Source organism: Perna viridis, chromosome 5 (genome assembly GCF_037379345.1).
Source record: "Perna viridis isolate PV_CMFRI_1.1 ecotype Kerala chromosome 5, ASM3737934v1, whole genome shotgun sequence".
Classification (NCBI taxonomy): Eukaryota; Metazoa; Mollusca; class Bivalvia; order Mytilida; family Mytilidae; genus Perna; species Perna viridis.
In genome coordinates, this window is record NC_142449.1 from 5,834,748 (window position 1) to 5,859,708 (window position 24,961).

General features: G+C 31.8%; 1 protein-coding gene across 5 annotated transcripts in view; it reads right to left on the bottom strand.

Moving 5' to 3' along the window:
- Nucleotides 1-1,776: 1,776 nt before the first annotated feature.
- Nucleotides 1,777-24,961, bottom strand: part of LOC148615734 (sex peptide receptor-like) — a 53,692-nt gene continuing 30,507 nt past the window's right edge. For 3 of the 5 annotated variants that reach the window (XM_088582271.1, XM_088582268.1, XM_088582270.1), the window contains one exon: nt 1,777-4,349. In XM_088582271.1, the coding sequence (XP_088438397.1) occupies nt 2,914-4,077 (1,164 nt within the window). In that variant the 5' untranslated portion in view covers nt 4,078-4,349 and the 3' untranslated portion in view covers nt 1,777-2,913. Of the gene's footprint in view, nt 4,350-8,878; nt 9,060-13,223; nt 13,274-24,961 lie in introns of those variants that run through there. The other 2 variants (XM_088582269.1, XM_088582272.1) reach the window with 2 other exon arrangements.

The following is a 24,961-nucleotide window of genomic DNA, read 5'->3' on the forward strand; positions in this document are numbered from 1 at the left end:
TTTAGAGGGGTGATTGTTTTTGAATAGGCGTAAAATATGAGTGTACATGCATGTTTTGTTATATCACTGAACATAAGATGTAAGCTAAGACTAATGAGGTATATTTATAATATGAAGCAGTAATCTGTAAGAGGGAGGAAAATATTGGTCATTTTAAGTTTGACATCGACTAGGAATTATATTTCTTCATAATTGTACACACCTGTAAGATTTGAGCCATAAACTGATCAGCACTTTGTTTCCTTTTTTGTAAAAGATCCTTACCTGGTGTAACAGGTGCGTTTCCTGTCAGACTGAAGCATCTGAGGTCAGAGATTAAATAAGTTTTGATAACGATATGAGGACTACGTCTCTTACTATCATTAAGAACCACACTTTTTTCTTTTGTTATTAGTCTCCCGTTGTATGTGTTTATGACCAATGCTATGGTCATAACAGAACTAAGTAACGAAAATAATATATACATCAAATCTACGTCTATCTAGTTTCCATTTTTCTTATCAGTATTTTCGTGTCAGAGAATAATATGTATGACAGCCCGGTTTACGTATTAAATAAAACCGGAATGGATATGGTTAATTTGTCAAGGAACAACAACCCCCAGGGATGAAAAATGTCAGCTCAAAGCAACCCCATAGTTTGCAATGAAGGACGAGGAAACCCTCACTGCAGTTGGCCAAAAAATTATACACAGGTATAGCGAAATAGTTTAAATTTTGCCATTGTGGAAAAAAAATTACATAATCAAAACAATGGTTATCAGTTAACTGACATACCGCTCCATTCCAGTTCCAGACTTACAAAACCTACAAAAAATAACGACCTAACCATATATAGTATCAATCCCAATTCTTACGCTGCTGCGTTGAGAACCGCGGTATATCATAAGTCATACAATAGAGACGCAACCCGTGTCATGACAAAATTGTTTGTAAATGTAATTTGCTAATTTCTATGTAAAGATCCTTTGAACAAATCATTGTAAATACCTAAAATTGCTATCGTTAATGATTTGAAAAGAAGATCATGATTATATTTAGAAGTACATTTGTATCAGAGAATAAGTTCCTTGTATCGGTTGAAAATTTTGTGAATGTTTTACGAACTTCCTCGGTTATATGAAGATATCTTTTTTTTAAAATCCAAAACATTACTACAAATACCAGCAAATCGAACCAGTTGTGATATGTAAACACCATAGGATGGTGACAAAGGGACGCCACCATCTATAAACGGATACAGTTAACAATAGGGAATGGAAAATCATTTATCTTAAATTTTAGAATTAAGTTTACCATTATTGATATGAATACTCATATCAATCATCGAATATTCTTTATTATCAATATTTACTTTAATCAAAGGAAGTTAAGCAGGATATAAATCTTCAGTTAAAAATATTGAAGTTGTCGTTTAGAGCCAAAATATCGTCCAAATATCTGAAGATTTCATTAAACTTTTCTACCAAATGTTTTTTTTGGGGTAAAAACTGCCACAGAAAGTAAAGCATTGTTTGGTCGTTAAACCGTAAAATCCAGACCGGCATAAAGTAGAGGCACAGATTGGAGACTTGAAATAGCTTAAAATTGTTATTTAGTTTTCAATGTATATGTTTTGGAAGTTATACGCAGATTATGTTTTGTATTTGTTTTATATATGTGATCTCAATACTAATGTAATTCCAGAAGTAATACACTTTCCAATTCGACAAATCATTTTATTTATCATCTCATAGACCAAACTTTGCGTTGACTGTGACGCCATCAACACACTTTTGAATGATATGTATATAAATTTTGATAAAATATAATGGGGGACTGTTGTGTTTTTTTCTGACTATTGGAAATACCCTCAATGCTCGAACTCAATGCTTCTCAGATTATTTAGTGTGCACCACTTGATTGAAATTATTTTTCTTATTCAGAAAAAAATATAACAGCAATTCCTATAATAAATTATTAGTCCAATTATTTGTCTCTGTAACAAATAAATCAAATAAATGAAATTTGCGCATTTGGCGCAGAAGCAAGGCACCAATGTTTAGTTTATCATTATTGGTTTCATAAGATGACTCGTTGTTAAGCAATACAGTATTGCAAGGTTATTATGAAAGAAAAAAAAAGGTTAGATTTCAAACTAAGTTAAGTTTTTCTTTACATGTCCTTCTATTTAACTTATTTGTGGGGAAAACGCTCACTTTTATCTATAGCATGCAATTCTCTGATAGCACTTCTACAGATTTTGTCTAGAGAGAGCCACTTCATACAGTCAGAAGCAGTGCTAAAAGAAGGTTTATCCATTGTAATGTAGATGAAAGGTTAGATTAATATAAAGAGTGAAGTTACTGTGATAATTCCGTTTTTTTTATTGTGCCCTTTACATGGCACGTATCTTTCAATTACTAGTGGTCGAGAGCAGACACACACCATCAACCCCACTTCATAATATATTTAGTGATTGTAAAGCTTATGCATGCAAATAATCTCCTAGTACCTTGTATTCTTAAGTCTCTCCGAATTGACGGTCATTTATCTACAGGACAGTTAAATCCTACATTATCCGGCACATTATTAAGTGACAAATGTAGAAATTGGTGTACTTAGAGCATAAGAGCTAATGTCGAACATACTCACTGTATGACCTACCTGGTTTACTCAATATACTTGGTTAATTGATTAAACTTTTTAATTGATAACAGTTGATTACTGACAGTATAGTTTATCATCATCTGGACCTACCAGATAAATTGATTTATTTGAAAGCATCTGCAGATGAACGGTATATATATGTATATATATATTATTAGCAGTACATAAATACAAGGCCTGTACAATAGTGTTAAGTAGATAACAACGAAAGGCATTTTTAACCATGATACATTTACTACCGCACCAAGTATGTACAAAGTCTACTTTACAAAACCGTTTCCCCATCACCCGTCATTTGAGTCTTGTTATTTCCATTTTCAATTGGAAGTGTCATGTATTGGGAACATTCTCGATCAATTGGCATATTCTGGCCGGTAAACATTCGTTTGAATGTTTCTCGAAACTGTCGACTCATTCCACAGTAAATGAAGAAATTTGATGGGTAGCTAAGCAATATAAATAGATTTGACATGAGTGACATGATTGAAAATGTATCCTCATCAAAAATCCTAATATGTTCGAATGTGTTTTGTACAATGTTAAGAATCATTATAATTCCCATTGGAAACTCGACCAAAAGAAACAATCCAACCACTGCTACTAACATAAGAGTCGTACAATTACTGTCTTTAAGTTTTCTTGACTCAGTCTTTTTATTTTGTTTTAATAACTGCATTCGCCTAATCTGTGCCTGGCGCATTGTTAAAATAAGTAAAGCATTTAAAACCACTAAAAACGTACATGGTATCAGATGTATACATATCACACGGAACCAAAAGTAAACATTATAATACAGGTCCAAATGTTCGGCCATCCAAGCTTTTGGATGTCTTACGCATGCTTTTACTGTTGTATTCGGATTTACATTCGAAGGGACTTCCATTTCTCCGTAGTCATATTCCACAAACCTGGACACTTGTGCAAGAGTTGAAATCGCATAAATAATTGCTGTTCCGGTTAGAACATTTTGCATTGTACACCATTTACGTGCTTGGAAAGAATGACAGATGTAAATATAGCGTTGAATTGCTAGTGCCATAGTAAGCCAAATTGAAGCTGTATGGAATATTGTCGGTATAAATTCACCAAAAAAGAAATAGATCACGCACCAGTCAAGGGATAACTTTTCTTTATAATGTTCAAGCGAGAATAAATAGATAAACACCGGTAGGGGGAATAACCCCGTGAACATGTCGGACACTGCCATACCGGCCAAAATTGCATTCGTAGGTGTACGCATGTGCTTTTTAAGAAGAACAACGACCACTAATATATTTGTTATTACAGTAAAGCATATCAATATGGGTGAGATATAACCGTTTATAGGTACGGCATACTGAATAGGCATTATATAGTTAAGGTCAATGATCATGTCATTCATGTACGGAGGCCAAGAGCCGTTTTCATAATCGGAGTAATTTCTGTCCATTTTGATTTTCTCAATATTTACGTCAACCCGTCTGTCTTTGTCAGTTTAAATATAATATTTTGATTGAATCAGTGACGTTCTTTGTTACAAAAATAGAAGATATTAAGGAAACACCACCACAAATTAATGAAATAGCATTATTTATAACCATTGAAATCTACGGATGTTTGGTATTGTAGACTGCCGTTGCTCCAGGTCTCACACTATTGCAGTAATCATCCTCATTATAAGCCTCAGGAAATAGTCAGATTCTATGTAGCTAACTCTTTGCCCTGTAAATACAAGAAGAATAGATGATTGTGGAATAGACGGTAATTAGAATTGCTTCTCATCATCTTGTCTTCATATAGTTCAATCAATATATTTTACCAAAAGGGAAATACATCCAAAGTTTTCATCTAATAACTTTATCTGAAGGGCAGTCGAAATCTAAAGATATCATAATTATTCACGGTCGTTTGTCTCCCGTAAAGCCAACATGTATTCCGCAGCCATGTTTGTACGTATTCCGAAGCCATGTTTGTACGTACTCCGCAGCCATGTTTGTACGTAGCTGTTCTTTATGCAATTGAAAGGGGAACAAATACAATACAAAAAGCTGCGAAAAGCTAAAAAACATTTTATGCTCAGCTTCTTCACTCCGAAATATTAGTCTTCATATCGTAATTTAAATAACAGGACATGAATACAAAAAAATCTTAAAGAAAAAACAAAAGCAACCCCCCCCCCAAAAAAAAAAACAAACAAAAAAAACCAAACAAAACAAAACAAAACAAAAAGACAACCAAACACAACAAAAAACAAAAATCAAAAGTAATTACATCACTGTAAAATTGCTCGAACTGATATAATACAATTGTAGACGCATTCTAGGTAAGAATAAAGGGATGTAAAGCACCTGGATTGAAGCGAATCTAACCATATTCAGTCAATATCGTCAAGCAATTCAGGGTGCATAACCTGATCTATTGTTGAATTATTTTTTTAAGAATAAAATTGATAAAAGCAAAACAAATGTATCAGAATTATAATGCATGGATATGCAACCCAGGTAACCAAGATGGCGGATCCACTAAGTAGGTGTAGAATTGCGAGGTAAAAGTGTGATTTCTCTTAATTCCATGCATATATCAGGCTGGTTTTGGGAATTGAAATTAATATGTGCCTACAGATTTTGACTGACTATTTATTTTTTATATTTGTACAATGAAGTATATTACCGAAATCAACAGTTGAAATTGGGGAGTAACGGACAGTTCCAACGACAAATTTTGTCGGAAAAGAAATTTCGGAATAACATTGAATATCTTCGTATAATTTCACTTTCGTGACAATATCTATGGTTTCTCAACTGTATAGAACTGTATTACTACTAAATTTGGTCGTTTTAAAACCATCAGTAAAGATCAATATATTTTGTGTTTTTTACAAATTGTCCCCCTTTGTTTATATGGCAATTAATGGGTTCAGTTCGGACAGAGTTGTCTATCTTAGTGGTCATTATTGAATTACTTTGAACAAATAATGCAAAAATCATAATGTTATAATTATATAATTTACATTTATATGGATGATATATTTTTTTGATTTTCAGTAAAATGTTATAAGTGTCAAATCATGTAGTACTACTGATAATTTTGCATGTCAAAATACTGCATAATACCATTTGATGTGTTCACATTGAATTTAAAGGTATTGTGAATAAATCCCAAAATAAATTTACAATGAATTATGGTTGAAATCAATAATTCATTTGGACTAAATACATGATGCAGGCTGATACCATTTACGTATCTGGTCATTAAATTATTTCTTTACATTTTAATGTTTTTCTGATTCACTATTGCTTAAACTTATTTTCTGCGTTTCAGAAACGTGGAGGAAGATAAATTTTGGAGTAGATTCGCCATCCTGTGGACATATTTGTAAAAAAGTTTTAGATCTGAATAAATATAGAAATTAAATATATTTTTATGAATTAATTTTAGCCCGGTCAATGACTATATTAGATATGACAAGTATTAATTGACAGACCCTGTGATATAAATCTTGGTGTAATCATGAGACTTATTTTAAAGCAAACATAAAAATTGTTCTTAAAAACTACAAGAGTTTATTTTAAAAGCAAAATAATCAAGCCGACTTTATGTTTTATTTTAAAAATCTCCAGTTGTTGAAGTACTTTTATGAAAACCACTGACACCAATCGAAGTCGATGCATACAATTTCATGAGACAATAACAGGTTCATGTTATGCAATGCCTTGGAAAGTGTAATTTACTCCGGGACAAACGCTAATTCAGAAAACACCTAATAAAACTTACATATATACTATGTATATGCATGCATATATGTATATATATGCATCATTTAACCTGTGTACTCTTCAATGTTTTTTTCATGTTGACTTTCTGATTGTATCTTTAGTTTGTATTTGATTGTTTAAGGTATTGGCATTGTATCTTAATGAGGAAATAGAGACACAAATGAATAACAAAGAAAAAGAGCCTGCTTATACTACATTAACCGGATCAAAAACAAAATGTACTCACAAAAAATTGAAAAATATAGTAGTCTTCAAAATGTACACCTAAAACTGTTATCATATCTTTCACAACTTCTCAATAAAGATGTCATTGATTTTTACCCATATTGGTCCCGTTAAAGCCGAAATACCTCAATAATGGATTCAGTGGAATTCAGAGGTTAGATATAGATTTATTCAGAGACTATATAATACTTACTATTAGGAATATAAAGTTCATGTCTTATTGGGTTAAACATGCAATTGAGTTCCAAAATTAGTGTAAAAGTGATCAAATTCTTTTTTAAAAAACTTGATGCTGAATTAATTGGATGTTTATATGAACAAAATAAATGAATGAAATGTATTGTGATGCAGGGGCGTTTCAGAACCCCTGCATCCGAACACATTCCATTCATTTAGTTTACGTATACAATCGTCAAATTTTTAATTCAATGCCAGACTGTAGCAACTGAAAGAACAAAACCACTTTGCGAAGAATATACAAAAAATCAAATATTTGAACGACCAGGCATGAAAAATAGGAATATTGACAGCTATCTTTTAGAAACATTTGTCATATGTATTGATTAAAATAAAATCCTTATTCATGCAGAGAAGCATGAAATGTATATTTATAACCGGTCTATGTCACAGGCTTTTAGAAGGGCGAATTTTTTCTCTATACTACCTTGTCAGATAGTAATGATAAAGTACTTTAGTCAAAGTCAAGTAAAAAGGTCTGTTACAGAAATAGTATAACTAAATACCCGCTAAAATCTTCCACACCTTTTGTAATGGGTTTCTCTCCCCATACTATAATACCCCTGTATAATGCCAATAAAAGTTGTCATTTCTTTAAAAAAATTACACTGCCAACACGGTTGCTATCAGTAAAATATTTGAATTAATTTTGAGCTCCTAAATATTTTAACAAATAATTGTCTCTGTGAATCAATAACGGAGAACTGTCATACACCAAATGATGTAAAATCAGCATAACCTCTTCACAACATAATTTTCACTTTCTATATTATATGACAGAAACAAGCACCTGCTCACGATATTCACACTATGAAGACAAATGTTCACACGATTTCTGCACTGATGACATTATAAACACTCCCTGGTTATTGTCAGTCAACTACTTATATAAACCTCGTTTAATGGTGGCTGAATTAAGACAAATACTATAACCAATTGTATTTTTTTGGCATTAAAGAACAGTTTGTATTTTTATATGAAATGCTGCAGCAAAATGTCATTTAAGAAAAAAACTTATGATAATTTCGTTTAAGGACATGTGACATGCATTGTGTTTTCTTCTCTTGGTGTACAAAATGGTTATTTGGGAAACATTCGTTACAATCACCATCAATATTTGCATATTTTTCATTAAACCAGTCTACTTTCACATAAGGAGAAACTACTTCAATTTTAAATGTATTTTTTCAAATATTTTTAGCCTTAGAATTATGTGGTTCCTTGTGTAATGTTTTTAAGGTCTGCACTGTAATTATAAACGTCTTTAAAAGTACTTTGAGGAGTAGAATCATATTTTAATCAATGCTGTTCACAATAGAGTTTGGTACCAAAACGCTCTTATTTTTTGTTCTATTTTATTAGCACAATGCTAGGTTGTTTCATATAACGGATTTACGCATCCTTTAAAATGAAATATTTTTACCGTTTACTTTCGTCAGGATGGTGAACAAAAATCAAGTTTTAATATTTCTTTTGTCAAAATAAATAAATTAGATAAACACATGTAAATCTACATGTAGTTTAAATTACTATTCAATACTAACTGTGCATTCTATCATTATAATATGAAAAGGGCTGCATATACTATCAATCAAATAATACAATGATATAACAAAATTCAATTAAATAAATTCAGAAAGAAAATTCTATGTATGTTAGTAACGTTGTTGAAGACATTCAAATATACACTTCTTGGTATAAATGGTACCACCTAATATTCTTTGCCATTTCAGCAAAACTTACTAATTACTTGTGTGTTTATATCATTAGAAATGTATATTCTTTCATCATTCATCGCTTTTATCAATCGATTTTTGTGGAAAAAGAGAATCATACTTGTTTCGCCCTTTCGGCATAATTCATATTCCTCTCAATATTACATTCGCTTTCTTGTTGTCCATAAAATCTTACAGTAAAACGACCTAATCAAACTTTTCTCGATTTCATGTAAAATATTTAGTCATTTTAGTCATGCTGTTAAACAAGGTATAAAAACAGTTAAATTAAGCCTACCTGTTAAATCAGGATTATAAAAAAAAACTCCACAGATTTAACACGTGTTGATGGCAAGACTTAGAATCAAGCTATAAATAAAAACACGAATTCGGAAAGGTAAGACAGGAATTATTGGTCAATTAGTTAGTTTTACACATCAGCTCTGTAAACACTAGATGATAATTGCTCCCTGCAAATGGTCGACGTGCGTTTTAAAACTAACTAAGTTTCTACATGATTGGTTAACATCAAGTGGTTATGAGCAATTGTTTATATTAATTGTTGTACTCTGCTTCTTTTCTACGTTTAATGGAACATTTGACATAAGTTATTATTTCAGTTGATATGGCCAACTAAATCGTTCAATACCTATAATATGGGTGATGACTACAGAGATTAAATACTGAATCTTCCTCTTAATGAAATTGTTCGCATGAACTGGTCAGATCAGTCGATATAGACAGCACTGAAGTGTCAGACTTAATATAAAGGACAATGCAAGGAGAAAAATTCTTTAATACATTTTGACTTTGTTTGCCTTTATCACATTATTGCCTTAAAAATCCTCTGCCAAATAAGCATGGTTTTGAAACAGTATTATATGAAGTACACACGTGTGGCATACTATTTTTATGCAAAAATTCTATAGGCCGTACCTGTGCAAGAAATTTAATGTATGAAATATACATTTAAATACAGAACTACTGGTGATTTATTTCGAACAGAGTTCGGTATCTGAATGAGGTAAACGTCCCATCCAGCGAGGTATTTTGCGATTGGGTCTTGAGATTGGGAATGTAGACCGGGAAAAGTGGTATCGGAACTAATCAGGTAAACATTTATAATGGTTTAGTTTTCATAGACCACTTTATAATATTGTATAAAACATGCATGCATAAAAATATATAGGCTATAATGAATGCCAATAGATGTTTAACTTCCATCTATCAATCTTTATAAATCATAGTAACTGACAATAAAACATCAGCGTTTGAATACCACAAATATTTCAGCCACTGTACAAGACAACTTTTGAAAATGTCAAAGTCTCTACTGCCTTGACTTTGATGCGCTCACTATTGTGTCAACTTGTTAGCCGCTATATACGTTTATAGATTATCAACAAGGCTTAAATACAGATATTATCCAATCGTCTTATAAAATCAACAACCATATACATTTTTTCCATACGATCTGATTTTGACTATGTACCTTTTTTGACTAATGTGTTATATATACCAATCTTTTGGATTTTTTTCTATTCTATATCCTTTATAAAACAACATAAAAACAGAGAGAAGAAAATTTAAAAAAAATAAATAAATATCTCTAACTGAACTAACTCAATCATTAACCCCTTCCAGATAAGGTGTTCTCATTAACCACATCCAGATAAGGTGTTCTTCAAACCTTTAAACATACATTTTTTCGCAGAAATCCAACTATTGTTAGTATCGAAATATATCGCCACCGAAAGCAAAATCCACAACAAAAGACATTCATGATTGTCATTACGTTAAGTAATTAGAGTTCAATCATTTTGCCTCCGTAAATATAGACAGATAATTTATTAAAAAGCTCATAAAAGTCAACCGAAGAACTGTTAGGAGACAATCAATGTTTCGTAGGAAGTATAAGTAGAAGACAACTATAATATTAGAAAGCAAATACCATTATATACAGTCTATAACCTGTAACTCTAAGGTTTGATAGTAAATTTTGTGTTGTTATACACATAAAATGAGTTTAAGTTCGGAATTATTTTACTTTTGAAATTAAGAATAACGTTATCTTGCATGGTTGTATAAATTCATAAATACACACGCGGATTTATATATTTTTTTCAATAATAAAGCAAGTGTATATCTGAAAGAACATTGAAAATATAATTTTGTGTTATTTGTAAATACACCATTGACATATGATGGGAAGTCAGTGTCAGTATAAATTAACTAAGTTACATGTATGAATCAAATTATCACTTAATTCTCGAGTTTGATAAACACAATCAATATCAATATGTGTACATGATGATCGTGTTATATTTATAGGTTTCATGACCTACACTCGATAGTAAAGGAAAAATATTGACCTAACTTTACGACAAACGTGATGACTTTTCATTCAGACTTGTCAACTTTCCTTTCATCTGTGGCAACATCCCTTTAGCACCTGCGTATGGAGTGTTCATATCACAACTCATACGTTATGCCAGAGCTTGCTGAAACTACGCAGACCTTTTGCATCGTGCTAGAATTCTAACAAAAAGGCTTCTGCAACAGGGTTATGTTGCTACAAGAATGAAGTCATCACTACAGAAGTTTTATGGTCATCATGAACTCGTGGATCGTTACGGTGTAACCATCTGCGCCATGAAAACTGATTTGTTCGACGCGTCGTAGTTTTCCTTTCCTCTTTCGCCTACCCCGGACTTGACTTTTTATGATCACTCGGCCAGTGTTTCTACAAAAGCAGAGGACGCTTACCCTACCGGTGCACCTGGTCCCAGTTTTTAGTGGAGTTCGAGTTACTCAATCATGCTTTTGTTACTTTGTATGTATGATTTTAGTTATTTTATGTTCTTTGTTGTGTATGTCTGGTCTTTGTCCCTGGATTACATTCTTTTGATTGCCTTGGTTCCCTTGATTATTCTTTCACATTGAGTAAAAGTTGAATATCGCCAAATATGAACATAAGTTATTCAGTTTCAACATCGTTACAAACAAACTTTTTATTTGGTGTTGAATTTGATTAACACGAGTTGGTATTGTGCAACAAATTAAATTTCACGAGTTAAAAACCCTTTTCTCTATGATTACACTGAAATTTCGGCACGACGAGAGAACAGCGTTAGAATCATCTCTAAGTTTTTACCATTTTGACTATCGTTTTTGCGTCATATAACAACCAATCATAACGACTAATTTTCAAATGACTTGTTCCAGCTCCCTCGATAAAAAATGATATGTGCCAATGAATAGTCGAGTTCAACAATATCGCTTTAGATCCCACTCTGAGTCAGAACTCCACAAACATCAAGATTTTCAGGATTTTAAAAAAATGTCCGCCATGTAAGGTCTGATGCAGGAAATATGGATGTAAAACAACCCCGACTTCAACAGTTAAGTTTTATTAAAGACACGGGTTGAAAAACTAGAACCATATTTAGCTATAATTCAAATTACAAAAAATGCTGGCATGTAGTGGCATTTTTACATCATTCGTATTTTAAACCACATGGGTAGAGTAAAATATTGATCTGTGAATCAGTCGTATGATTGGCACTTGCCATTGCGGAGAATATAACATCTTCATTTCTTTCAGCTATAAATAAATTGTTTTCAACCTCAAACAAACTTTATTTGATATTCTTCCTATTTTATAGTCTACATATGATTATTTATGGTTTCATAGATGATACGACCAAATATGGAAATGAAATATATCATATGACGGCACAATTTATTCTTCACTGCGACTATTATTCGTCTCTTCTCCCCAAGTGTTGTTGATAAGGAAAAGGTTGTAATGTTCTTATAAGTTTTAATACTTATAAGGTTCTTACTTTTGTTTATTGACTTTTAAAATTATTATTTTACTGCAACAAATATTTATATAAGAGATGTAAAAATTCATTGTTACACAGTTACCGTTTCATTTTTATTTTGAATAAAATGAAAAATAAAAAAAAAGAAATAAGATTCAACACTGACTTGCAATAATAAGTTATTACTGAAACTTGAACTTCTCAAAATATTAGTTCAAGTTATTTCATTTGAACATCATAACAAATGAGCCTCGGCGAGTTTGTTATGTTATTAAAATTAAATAAAGCGAGTTGATATTTTGCAATAGTAAAATTTCATGAGTATAAAACCTTGTATAATTCCTCTAGGAACATTCGACATCTACCATGGGGGACATTTTTGAGATCGTCCATTTATGATGTCACCTCTTTTCATCGTAGAAAAACGTAAGAACCGTCATAACTTTTCTTTTGACCAAACAAATTTTATCGAATGTTGGTTACAATTACACAAGCAATCACATCGGCGCATATTTCATATAACTTGGTCGTATCACATCACAGCGCCATGATGTGATATCACAAAATATCTAGCCGTTCAAGAAGCAGGTAAAACGACTAAATCATAGAAAAAATGTATATAACATATTTGGAAGAAATTTATATATCAATATGAAATAGAAATTTGATATGAAAACTATAAAAACATTTATAAAAAAGTAAATACTAAAAGGGATGCTTAAGAACTACCACGAAATTTCAAAATGAATCCCAGACAAATAGAATCTATTTGATAATATAAACACATTTTTAGAGAAAACAAAAGATGTAACTTACTTTCTTTCCATCTTAGAATTCACGACTCCTTTTCATTTCACAAATTTCACCTTTCAAAAGAAACAAATCTACTTATACTTATTGATGACTAACTTGGTTCTTGTATCCTGACGTATATCATGCAAACGAACATGTGTGATGAACAATATTAACAGTTTGTTTTGCTAACATTTTCATATATGACATTTGGCAGTTTGGTTATGTGATAGATTTTAGAAGGTTAACACAGCAACATATATATGTGTGTGTGTGTCTAATGGATTGTACAACGCTACCGATAAAGATTTTATAAGAGATTGTAAACGAGCAAAATGTTCAGTCAATTTATGGCCGTCTTCAGGGCTAGGCATGTTGTACAATCCTTATATATATATATATATTACAATACAAAATATAGCTTTCGTTAGCCGGGTCATTCCTCCTTTAGGGTTTTGACTTAGTACACGATGTATGGTAGTACGGGATAGCTCATCTAGGTGTTGTTAAGGAGGAAAGATGATAAAATTAACGATATATTCTACGAGGAGGAATGTCCCGGTCTGCGGGATGGATTTGGGGGAAAAGGACTCAGTGTCTTACATCCATAATTAAAAAAAACATTATTTTTTTTGTATTCTTTGTATAGTTTTTTCTTCACAGTGATGTTTTAAACCTATTTTATTCATAAATTATGAATAGGATTGGATAGCAGGCTAGGCACAGTGTTCTTATTGATTAGAGTTATATTTTACACAAAGTTCAAGATCATCTCAAAACTTGTGTTTCAATTACAATATTTCGCTACTGATAAAAACAATTGACACGTCACATGTACTCACCTAATTATGTAGTGAGTTGTGTTCATTCCATTTATCATCCTTCATACAAAATTTATATTTAAGTCACCGAAGATTGTTATTAGTTGACTGAACAGTTGCATATTTATATTTTCTTATAGCGTAAATTTTTATCAGTTTCGTTGTGCAATACTCTAGACATGTTTAAAGATACCCCCGGTCCGAAGGAGAGGAAGCTATACTATTTAACCCTTGTTCGTGTGTTCGATCGTAACACTTTTTTTCTGTCAATTTGAAAAACAAAGTTTAAGGCAAGCTTAGTATCTCAGATTTTTTTTTACAAAGTCCAGTTCAGATTAGAATAGTATCTACGAGATTTTTCGAGACCTTTTTTTTTATTCTTGTCAAAGACTGAATCCTAAATAGAATCCCTTTAACTAATTCCTCGACATCTAGCACATGCTTAGTATATTAGTCCAACACCTTTATGCTACACGGTAGTTTAGAAATTATCAGTTTCATATTATTAAGAAGAGAACATTTGTGTAGGACGAGTTTTAGCATAAAAGCCTTTATCATGAATGAGTAAACTGTTGACATTTGAAAAAAAAATCGGTGCATGGAGCGATGTAAATGCATCTAATAAAGCAGAAATAGATGATAAATTAGGATTCCATTATTTCTGCCTGACTCAGCATGCTAGAAACGCATAATGTTAACAAGAAATCCCTTCTCAATATATTTATAGTAGAACTATAACATTATAAGATTAATATATCAGATCTTTCGTGAATCGAGTGAGCCTGGATAAATTAAACCTATTAACCTGGGGTTAACACTTTTACACTGCATAGATAGTACATGTATCGTGTTTAGTTGAACAACCAAGTCGTTGTCACTTTAAGTTAATGAATTCGTAGGGGATGAAATGATTATAACTTTATTATAATGGCTAAATGTATAGACAATAGCAAGAATGAATTTCGAGGAATATAAATACATGAAAAAGCATACAAACACACTCACTAATCAAATAAAGTGTGTTTTCTTATTAAACCAGAATGCAAATTCAAAATAAACGCGTTATATAAATTTTACATCTACTACATTTGGATCTTGGACGGAGAACATTGAAATAGTATTGAATTTCCTCTCATGTTCATAATGTAAAATATAGTACGCCATTACCCAGTTTACTGTTCAGTAACGTTCATACGCAATCGGAAGGCTATAATTTATAATCTGAGAAGTAATCATTAGCCCTAAAGTGACAGTTATGTAAATTTCACATGCACAGCAGGACAAAGAGCTTGTTATATAACTTTGTGACTTCGGAAGGAAGGATACACTTGTTAGACAATAAATCTCTCAAAACCATTCCTTACATCTTAAAATGCATAATTACAATTAATGACTCGAGTGAAAATAAATATACCATAATGTGCCTTAAAATGAGATACATCTTCAAGGTTCTAAGCCAGACCTTGCGAGTTAAAGTTTTTTCCTATGAATATCATTTACAACAAAAATAGGTAAAATCCTATTGTTCAGGAAGTCATCACGACTGTCATCAACCAATAGAAATTATTATCAAAGAATTGAATTGATTAGCATCAGTTGATGAATTAGTTTTAGACGGAAAAGAAAGTGGAAGCAGATGAGCTGTACAAATACGGCTTTCTCCGGAAATTGCTTTCCTGTCATCGGGTAAATTAGTATAGACTTGATAGTATCGTAGAATTATTGTATACTGAATCTAAAGCATTGAAATCTTAATGATATCGTAACGGAAATGGTCTGAAAGCCTATTGGATTACGATGGCTAGTTCATTACATTAAATAAGTATAGGACAACTTATTCGTTGCAATTATTTACAAAAGTTATTTCCCGTCCTGTGTCAGCTTATGGCAGTGCCATTATACGAATTTAAACAGTTGAATGGACACGAAGTTCATACATCATACCTGTCCAACACTTTTTACTAAATACCTGAGGATAATTGAACACTCATCATACCGGACACTCAACCTTAAACTGGATATACTTCACACTTGACCCTAACCATTATACTTAATCACCCCACCTCACCTATCCTCTTCGAACCCACTGTCACGTAAGGTCTAGATACACTGTCTTCACTTGTGTCTATTCTATTATACTAAATACCCGAGGATAATTGACCACACACCATACCTGACCCACAATATTATACTAAATATCTGAGGATATTTTAACACACATCACACCTGACCCACACAATTTACTAAATATTTGAGGATAATTGAACACTCATCATAATCGTCCTACACTAGTATACCAATTACCTGAGGATAATTGAACACGCATCATACCTGGCACTCGCCATTACACTACTTACCTGAGGATTATTGAACACAAAGTACACCATGCCCTCATCAATATACTAATTATCTGAGGATAATTGAACACACCTCATACCTGATCTACACCTTTATACTAATAACCTGAGGATAATTATACACACATAATACCACACACAGGTAACGACGAAAAGGAACATACGTAGGCAAGACTTACACTGATTAAAAAAAACTATTAAAACGAAGATAAACACTCTATAAGTAAATGTTGACTACACTGAAGATAAACACTCTATAAGTAAATGTTGACTACACTGAAGATAAACACTCTATAAGTAAATGTTGACTACACTGAAGATAAACACTCTATAAGTAAATGTTGACTACACTGAAGATAAACACTCTATAAGTAAATGTTGACTACACTGAAGATAATTGGTGGTGTTACTTTACCGTACCTACAATAAAATTCAGGGCACATGAAGAACGAAAGTTTAAAGGTGATAGAAAAATTGCACGCTACATAAAAGTTTTCAAATTATTGTATATCCAACCGATGTGAGTTTATTTTTTGTGCAGATTATACTAAATGAAGTTCACAAAAAAGCAGGAAAAACTAATAGTAATCTGAGCAACCAAAATGTAGGCTACGAAGTGTTACCATACACAAATATAAAACAAATCTGAAGATGGTAAAATGATTGTTAATGTATTCATTTCATTTTATATAATCGCAATATACACAGAAACACCAGTAACACGAAATATGTGTTCATTGAAAATAAATTTCATATTTTTTTTCTCCAAATGATAGCTTTGAGACAGCTCAAAAGTACCTGCCATTACAGACCCGATTTACAGTACCAAAAACAGCTTAATAAATATCTTCAAGTTGTTAGAATGATATGGAATGATTTATCTCAATATAGATAGACAACCCACAGTTACGAAATAGAAGCAGTGACCTCGCTTTGATGTTCCGTGATGTACAAATTACCATCCGATGGCCACAACATAAATTTCCACTTTAGAGACACTTTATATTAATTCCATAAATTAATGTAATTGGGTGTCCTTATATTTTCATTATGTGTCGAGCTGTTTGATTTGCGGTTAATTTTCAACGATAGGTGTTAGTTTCTCTGCTGAGTGTATATAAAAGCAATTCTAAAAGTATAACGTTAGATGCGAACGGTTAGTCGAGTCTGATCTTTCAGTTTGCGTCTACGGCCTTTTGCATTGATTTTCAAACAACTATTCTTATGTAACCTTTCATGTTAAATTTAAAAAATCATCATTATGTATTTCACTTTCTCTTTTACTCATTCATTCATTATCATTTGCTCAGGGGGTTGTATACATTTATGAGTTTAATATCAAACTGAATCATTCCATTGACTTGTATGCTATTGGTGCTAATAGATATTTTGCTGGTTGTCAGAATTAACAATCTGTATTCTAATCAGGGTTTTCATTATAAAGGTGACATATTGATAGAATCAATAGAACCATTTAATATCCATTCTCAAGTGGTACCGTAAAACATATCCTTATTTGAAGTAACAACTATAAACAACTTCAAGTTGTCATGTACAACAATCGCAAAATTTTATCAGTAGCCAATAGCCATAAAACGAGCGTCACATCCTTTAACACCAAGTGTTCAGAGCAGATAAAACCTCAATACATTAAAAGAATTCAAAACAGTAGAAAGTATCAGAACATAAATAGTCATCACTTGAATAAATGACTAAAACCGTGAGTTGCATAATAAGATTATGTCTAGTCTCGGGGCTAAATGGAAGCAATAACCGAATAAATCGTATAACATTCTTATCAGATTTAACCCTTTGACATTACCTAATATACATAACATAGTCCGCATCACAGAGAGAGCGACAAGTTAATTAGAATTTCTGTTCCATGGTCGATATGACACACCCGGAAAAATAATAACATTGATTTCAACACAGCAACATCTAAAGGTGCTATAAATGATATATTAGTGTTATATACATTTAATCATGATAAGAAAGATATATTGTCTATTCCAACATTGCTCATGGTGTGAACATGTTTACCTAACCAATAGCAATATGATGATCATGACAGGAGTATCCTCATTAAAAACTTTATGAAAATGCATAACGCGGTCGTTATGTTTTAGTTCTATTTTATGTACTTTATCTTTTTATATTGTGTTTAAGTTAACGATTATTTAAGTTTACTGGATTTTCAAACAAAGCTGTTTGAAATGTGTTATGAAACAGTATGGAGAATAGATTATGAGCAACTGTCACAGTATTAAAACAACTATAAAACATGCACAACACATTCTAAGCTGCAAAAAAAGATAAAGCATTTGATAAACATACATGTATTTCGTCATCCCAGCCAGTACAACAGAAAAAGAAGTCATCAGAGAGAATTTTTAGTTTAACTTCAGAAAATAATTAGGAAAACATAAATTTACAGCTCGGAATGGAAACTTAGTTTGTCTACATTTTAAGTTTGTTTATCGTTTCCTTTTGACTGTGGGTATCGTTCATTATTGATATATATCAAAGGAATTGCTTCTCAACTCTTACCATAACACTTGTTAATCCCGTAGTGGTATTAATTAAATGTTGATCCTGAAAACTTCGAAAGATCTTTTGGAGACCCTCAATTCAAGGTTAGCAACAGAATATAACAGCATTAAAACCTACGATTTTTCAATACTGTATACTTCTATTCCCCAAACTCAGTTAAAATCCGAACTCAAAAACATTATACATCGTTGTTTCTCCAATAAAAGATGGCACGCACACCTAGATACAAATATATAGTTCCTGGTAGAGATTCCTCATACTTTGTAAATATAATACCAATCATCTTCCAAATATACAGAAGATGTTTTCAAAATGCTGTAATGTTTTATCGAAAACATATTTGTCCAATGTTGTGGACGCGTTTACAACAAATGGTCGGCAGTCCAACGGCAACAAATTCTGCTCCCCTACTTGCTGACCAATTCCTTCACTCTTATGAGTCTGACTTTATATCTGATCTGATCCACAAAAAGAACATCAACATCGTTTAGTCAGCTCCTTTAATCTCAGTATCCGCTATATAGATGACGTGTGATCATTAAACAATCATAGTTTCGGGAATTTGATAGATCGCATCTACCCCAAAGAACTTGAGATAAAGCATACTACAAGACACTGTGAAGTTAGCCTCATATCTTGTCATACACTTAGAAATCGATGTAAAAGGAAAACTATTTACCAAACTTTGAGACAAACGTGATGATTTTTCATTCAGAATTGTCAACTGTCTTTTCATCAGTGACAACATCCCTTCAGAGCCTGCGTATGGAGTGTTCATATCACAACTCATACGTTATGCCAGAGCTCGTCGTAGTCGCGCAGACTTTTTGTATCGCGCTAGACTTCTTACAATTAGGCTTCTTGAACAGGGTTATATTGCTACAAGATTGAAGTCATCACTACAGAAGTTTTATGGTCGTCATCATGAACTCGTAGATCGTTACGGTGTATCCATCTGCACCATGAAAACTGATTTGTTCAACGTGTCATAGTTTTCCTTTCCTCTTTCGTCTACCCCGGACTTGACTTTTTATGAGCAACTCGGCGGGTTGTTAACGTTAACCCTACCGGTTCACCTGGTCCATGCTCCCAGTTTTTAGTGGAGTCCGAGTTGCTCATTTACTTTTGTTTCTTTGTATGTATTACTTAGTTACTTTATATTCTTTGTTGTGTTTGTCTGTTTTCCATGTCTGGTCTTTGTCCCAGGATTACATTCTTTTGATTTCCATTAGAATCTTGGTTCACTTGATTACTCTTAAATACCATTAAGGTGTCATTCAGTTTATGATAAAAATGAAAATGTGCACGTCGGAACAAATTCTTGATAAAGAAATCGTTTTGTTTCTCTACTTTTCTTTCTTAGGTTAAGCTTGATTGATAATTATCTATAATAAATATTCTTAGCTAGCTTCAGTTTGTTTTGTTTTGTTGTTTTTATACTTTTGATTTTCTATACGTCGCTCTTCAAATGTTTTCATTTTATATTCTTCCATAGATAGCTCTTTGTTCCTTTTTTTAAATACAGACAATGATCAAGTTATAATAAAGGTAATATACCTAAATAACCGAACTCATGATAATAAATCAGAAGGAAATATTAAATCATACCAGGCAAAGCAAAGAATAAACCGGTAATATGTACTCAGCCATTACCTGACTTGATATAAGCAAAGAAACCAGGCTGGCTCAACCTCCCGCTTCCGTAAGACATTCAAATATCTTCGATCGTTATTGACATTATATATGATATTTCCATTATTTTAAATTATGCATTGTTGCATCCTTTTCAGTTGTATTATTTCCTTTATTATGTCTATTGTTTGAAAAGTACTGCTGGTACAAATAATCTGTAAATAATAGTTCCGGTATAAATGTAGCATTTGATGTAATGTTGATGTTGTCCTTAAAATATTATTGCCGTTTCATAATCATTTGAACTCTTAGTCCTGTTTTGTCAGAAGTCTTGAATGTTCGTAGTATATTTGACAAGGAATGCTCCTTTTAATTGACACAGTCATAAACAAATCTATTATACTTTGAAATCAAAATAATTGCCCACTGTGTTGAAACTCGAGACCCTGAAGCCATACTGTGTTGATGATTCTACAAATAACTAAACATAATAACTTGGCCGAGCATTAGACATTGTTGCACTGAAAACGAACCTAAATTGCTGTTAATATGGACTCGACTTGTTTATTTGTATCAATATATATTTCTTTTTGAATTATGTTTATGACATAGCTAATGTATTTACATATAATTCAATTATTCTCTGGTTTTATTACAAAACATTCAGCAGAAACTTTGCATTCATTTGTCCAAAACTTACGTCAAAGAGACACTGTTTCGATCCCCGATTTTTAAAAAAAGTATGTCGAAAATTAGAGTACCTGTTTGTTTTTTCCTTTTTTGTTTACTAGTATTTGAATTCTTTTTACCTTCACGTCTTTATACAAACGTTCATCAACCTGAATCCTTCTTATACAAGTCAAACTCAATGCACCGACAATCCTAAAACCCTTATAATTATCCTTTGCAATTAAATGGTATATACCGGCTTAAGTGTTCTTCTTTTGACGATTAGCTAATAACAAAATCATTTGGAATTCATTGAAATAAGATTTGCTATGAATATAAATTATTTGTCATTTGCAAGTACAAACGCATGAAGCATTATGGCATGTTCACTACTGGTAATGACATTTCTTATTCTGGTTCCGTAAATTGCATTTTATGAAAGACTCACTAACAACATAATGACGATACAGAACAAGTTTGTAGAAACCTTGGAGAATACAAAATTAGCCAGTAAATTTTGATTCGCCTAGAGCAAGCCTAGACATATTCAAAAGTACCACTTTTGATCCGGTAAAGACCAAGTATAACAACGCAATCCAAAACAATAAACATATTTTCGATACGGTACATGAAGGTACAATCACCTACAAAATATCATTGATAGATATATTTGATTTTGTTTATCTTCTTTCTATATGTTTTTTTTTTTCATTTCAACCTTTTTTGATGAAATTGCCAAATAGACAATGTGATAATGTTAGAACACGTGTATTGACTTTAACATTAATACAGATGCATTGTTTACTGTTGATTCAATGTTTTACTTCAGGTAAGAATAACAATTACTTGTTACTTTGGCCTATATCTGCTGGATAAATTAACATGCGGCAAGTACATTTTGTGTGTAAAGGTACCGATATGTATATTAACTACCATGGTAAAATTAGTAATATAATGTAAGTAAAAGATCTGCATTTATTTTTTAACTTCATTTTGTTGTTTTTGGCATTAAATATATCGTTATATTTTATTATGAATTTAAATTTGCCCAAAAATTGTGATACTTGATCTCACTATCTTTTAAAGTTTAACTTTATTGTATGTTCATTTTGCAAAACCAAGAAAGCAATTCCATAACATAAGACAATCATAGAAATAAATTACATATGGGTTTGTAATATTTTCCCATTTAAAGTTTCCTTCAGAGAAAAGGAATGTTTTATCATAAAATATATTTATGTTAGAGACGTATGTGCTTCACCCATAAAACACACAGTTTTTTTTATGTGTATATCAATTTAAAGAACCTTAAAAGGCATTTTTTAACAATCATTTTGATAAAATAGATGAAATGAAGTGTAGAAGTATTGAAAGTTGTAAACTTGAAGTTCCATCTGGTTATACTGTTGTAAGATATAATGTCCTAATGAATAATCCATGTTCATAAAATTCTGAGATTTCGAAAAATTGAGCCATTTAAACGTGAACGATTTCTTTCATTTTCAATGAATGCACTTAATTATCAATAAAACGCACTTCCAAATCGCATTACCAATCAATTTACTTCAATTATCACTATTGTGCATGTTTTAGCGTTCTCAAATTTTCTGCAGTTTGATTGGAAATTCCATGATATGGGTGCAATGTTCATAGTTTCTGATAGTATAAAGTTAACCTTTAAAATGCCTTTTTATCCCTAAATTGACCTTCATAGAGACAAACAATTTCAAAAAAGATCATGTGAAATGAAGAATGTATCGGTTTCACTTTTGTGACATTCCTTGTATCGGAATAAGGAGCTTATTGTATAACATGAGGTTTCAATGCACTTAATTATCAATAAAACTCATTTGGCATATTTTGTAGAATTCATCTGTGCTGGATTTGGCTTCCTACTTTGTTTTGTTTTAAGTGGTTCTTGTATATAGTTTGTTTTAAACTCTTGAACTTCCTAGGTATGTGGTTCTAATGCTGTTAATTAGATGTTTCTACTTGGAACACGTGACACAATGTATCTACATGATTGGTATTTTGTATTTTGTTTGGAAAGTTGTATAGACTTTAAAAAAACTTCAATTTTGCAATTACTCAGACATTTTGAAACTTGGATTGCATTTTATTGGTTTTTTTTTACATGCGAATAATAGTCCTTGATTACAAACACATTACGTTGCAAGTAATAAGGTTTTCATTAAAAGAAGTGGTATATCACCCGGCATTATCACCTTTCAATTTCAATATCAATCATATAATATAAGTTAACCTAATTTAAACGTTTGCCTGTTAACCTTAAATACGGTGCATTATTTTCCATGTTCAATTTAAACCCTTAATGTATCGTAAGTATACACATTTCACACTATAATAACTACGTACGGTTGCAATATACTTCAATGTTACACTTATTTTAATATGGCATAACAAGAATTATGTCATTTAGAATTTCATTTTATCGTATTACTTTAGACTTAGCATTTATTTGACACTAAATTTCAATAGTAATAGAGTTAACAGTTATACGAATTGTATAAGAAACAACAGAACGATAAGCCGTTTTGCACTAACGAAACAACTTTTCTGCACATCGTCTGTAATCCACTTCAAAAACAAATAAGAACTTTCTGGCGCGTGCTATATTCATTACAAGATAAAAGAGTAAATGAAGTGGAACACTCTTATTAATTGTCTAGAAAATACAATAGTTAAGCATTGTGTTTCTGTGTTATAGCTTATCATGTGTTTTCTATGTTTTTGGGCGAAAAAAATCCGGAAAATATTCGTCTCATATACTTGACGATGTATCTGACATTTCACCAAGTAGGAGAAAACATAAGTGTGATTTGATTGTTAGTTCATTCCTTCTATCTCTCGGTTAGACAGAGATGTGAACAAAAGCACCATGTAGCAAGAAAACTGAGTTCGAAGCTAACCGATCATTTCAGGTAAACTTCCCGTTATCGTACAAGAAAGAAATATACGTAGAACACACGTGTATGATGCTTAAGAGGTACATTTTTATCTCGTATGAAGCTAGAACTATAACGCTTTGGTGGTAAACACGGTGAGGATCTGCAGTATTACGTGGCGTATAACTACATATTTATGCGAATATTAAGAAGTGAAATTATGAGTGCAAGAAGTCGCTATCAATATTAGCGACTCATTAACAAAACCAAAAACAAAAACAAAAACAAAAAACAAAACAAAAATAAAACAAAAAAAAAAAACAAAAACAAAAACAAAAACAAAAACAAAAAGAACAAAACAAAACAAAACAAAAAAAAACCAAACAAACAAATCTCTGGTGCCACAAAACATCACAAACTTTATCAAGACTGATGTTCTTTCCTTTTTTTCATTTATAAATATCAAACCTCTTTTAAACAGAAGAAGACCGTATTAAAGAACGTTTTATAAAGATAATTTTTCGAATTTACGATTTAAATCCCTTTAGAGTTTAGGAAACCATCAAAGCTGACAGACATCCTTCTAGTAATTTTAATTTACATTTTATAGCGTTTCCAATATGAATTTGATTGATTTCTGAAAGAAGCAATATCATAAAGAGTTGCACTCGTGCAGGTTTAAAACTGATTGCACTTTTACAAGAAGGCGAAATCATGTATGCATACTTCATTAAATGGTTTGAAAATATTAGTCGTTGAAAAGAAAAGTCAATGGTTATATCCGAAGGAGGAAATTGATTTAAAAAGGTATAGCCAAACCTCTG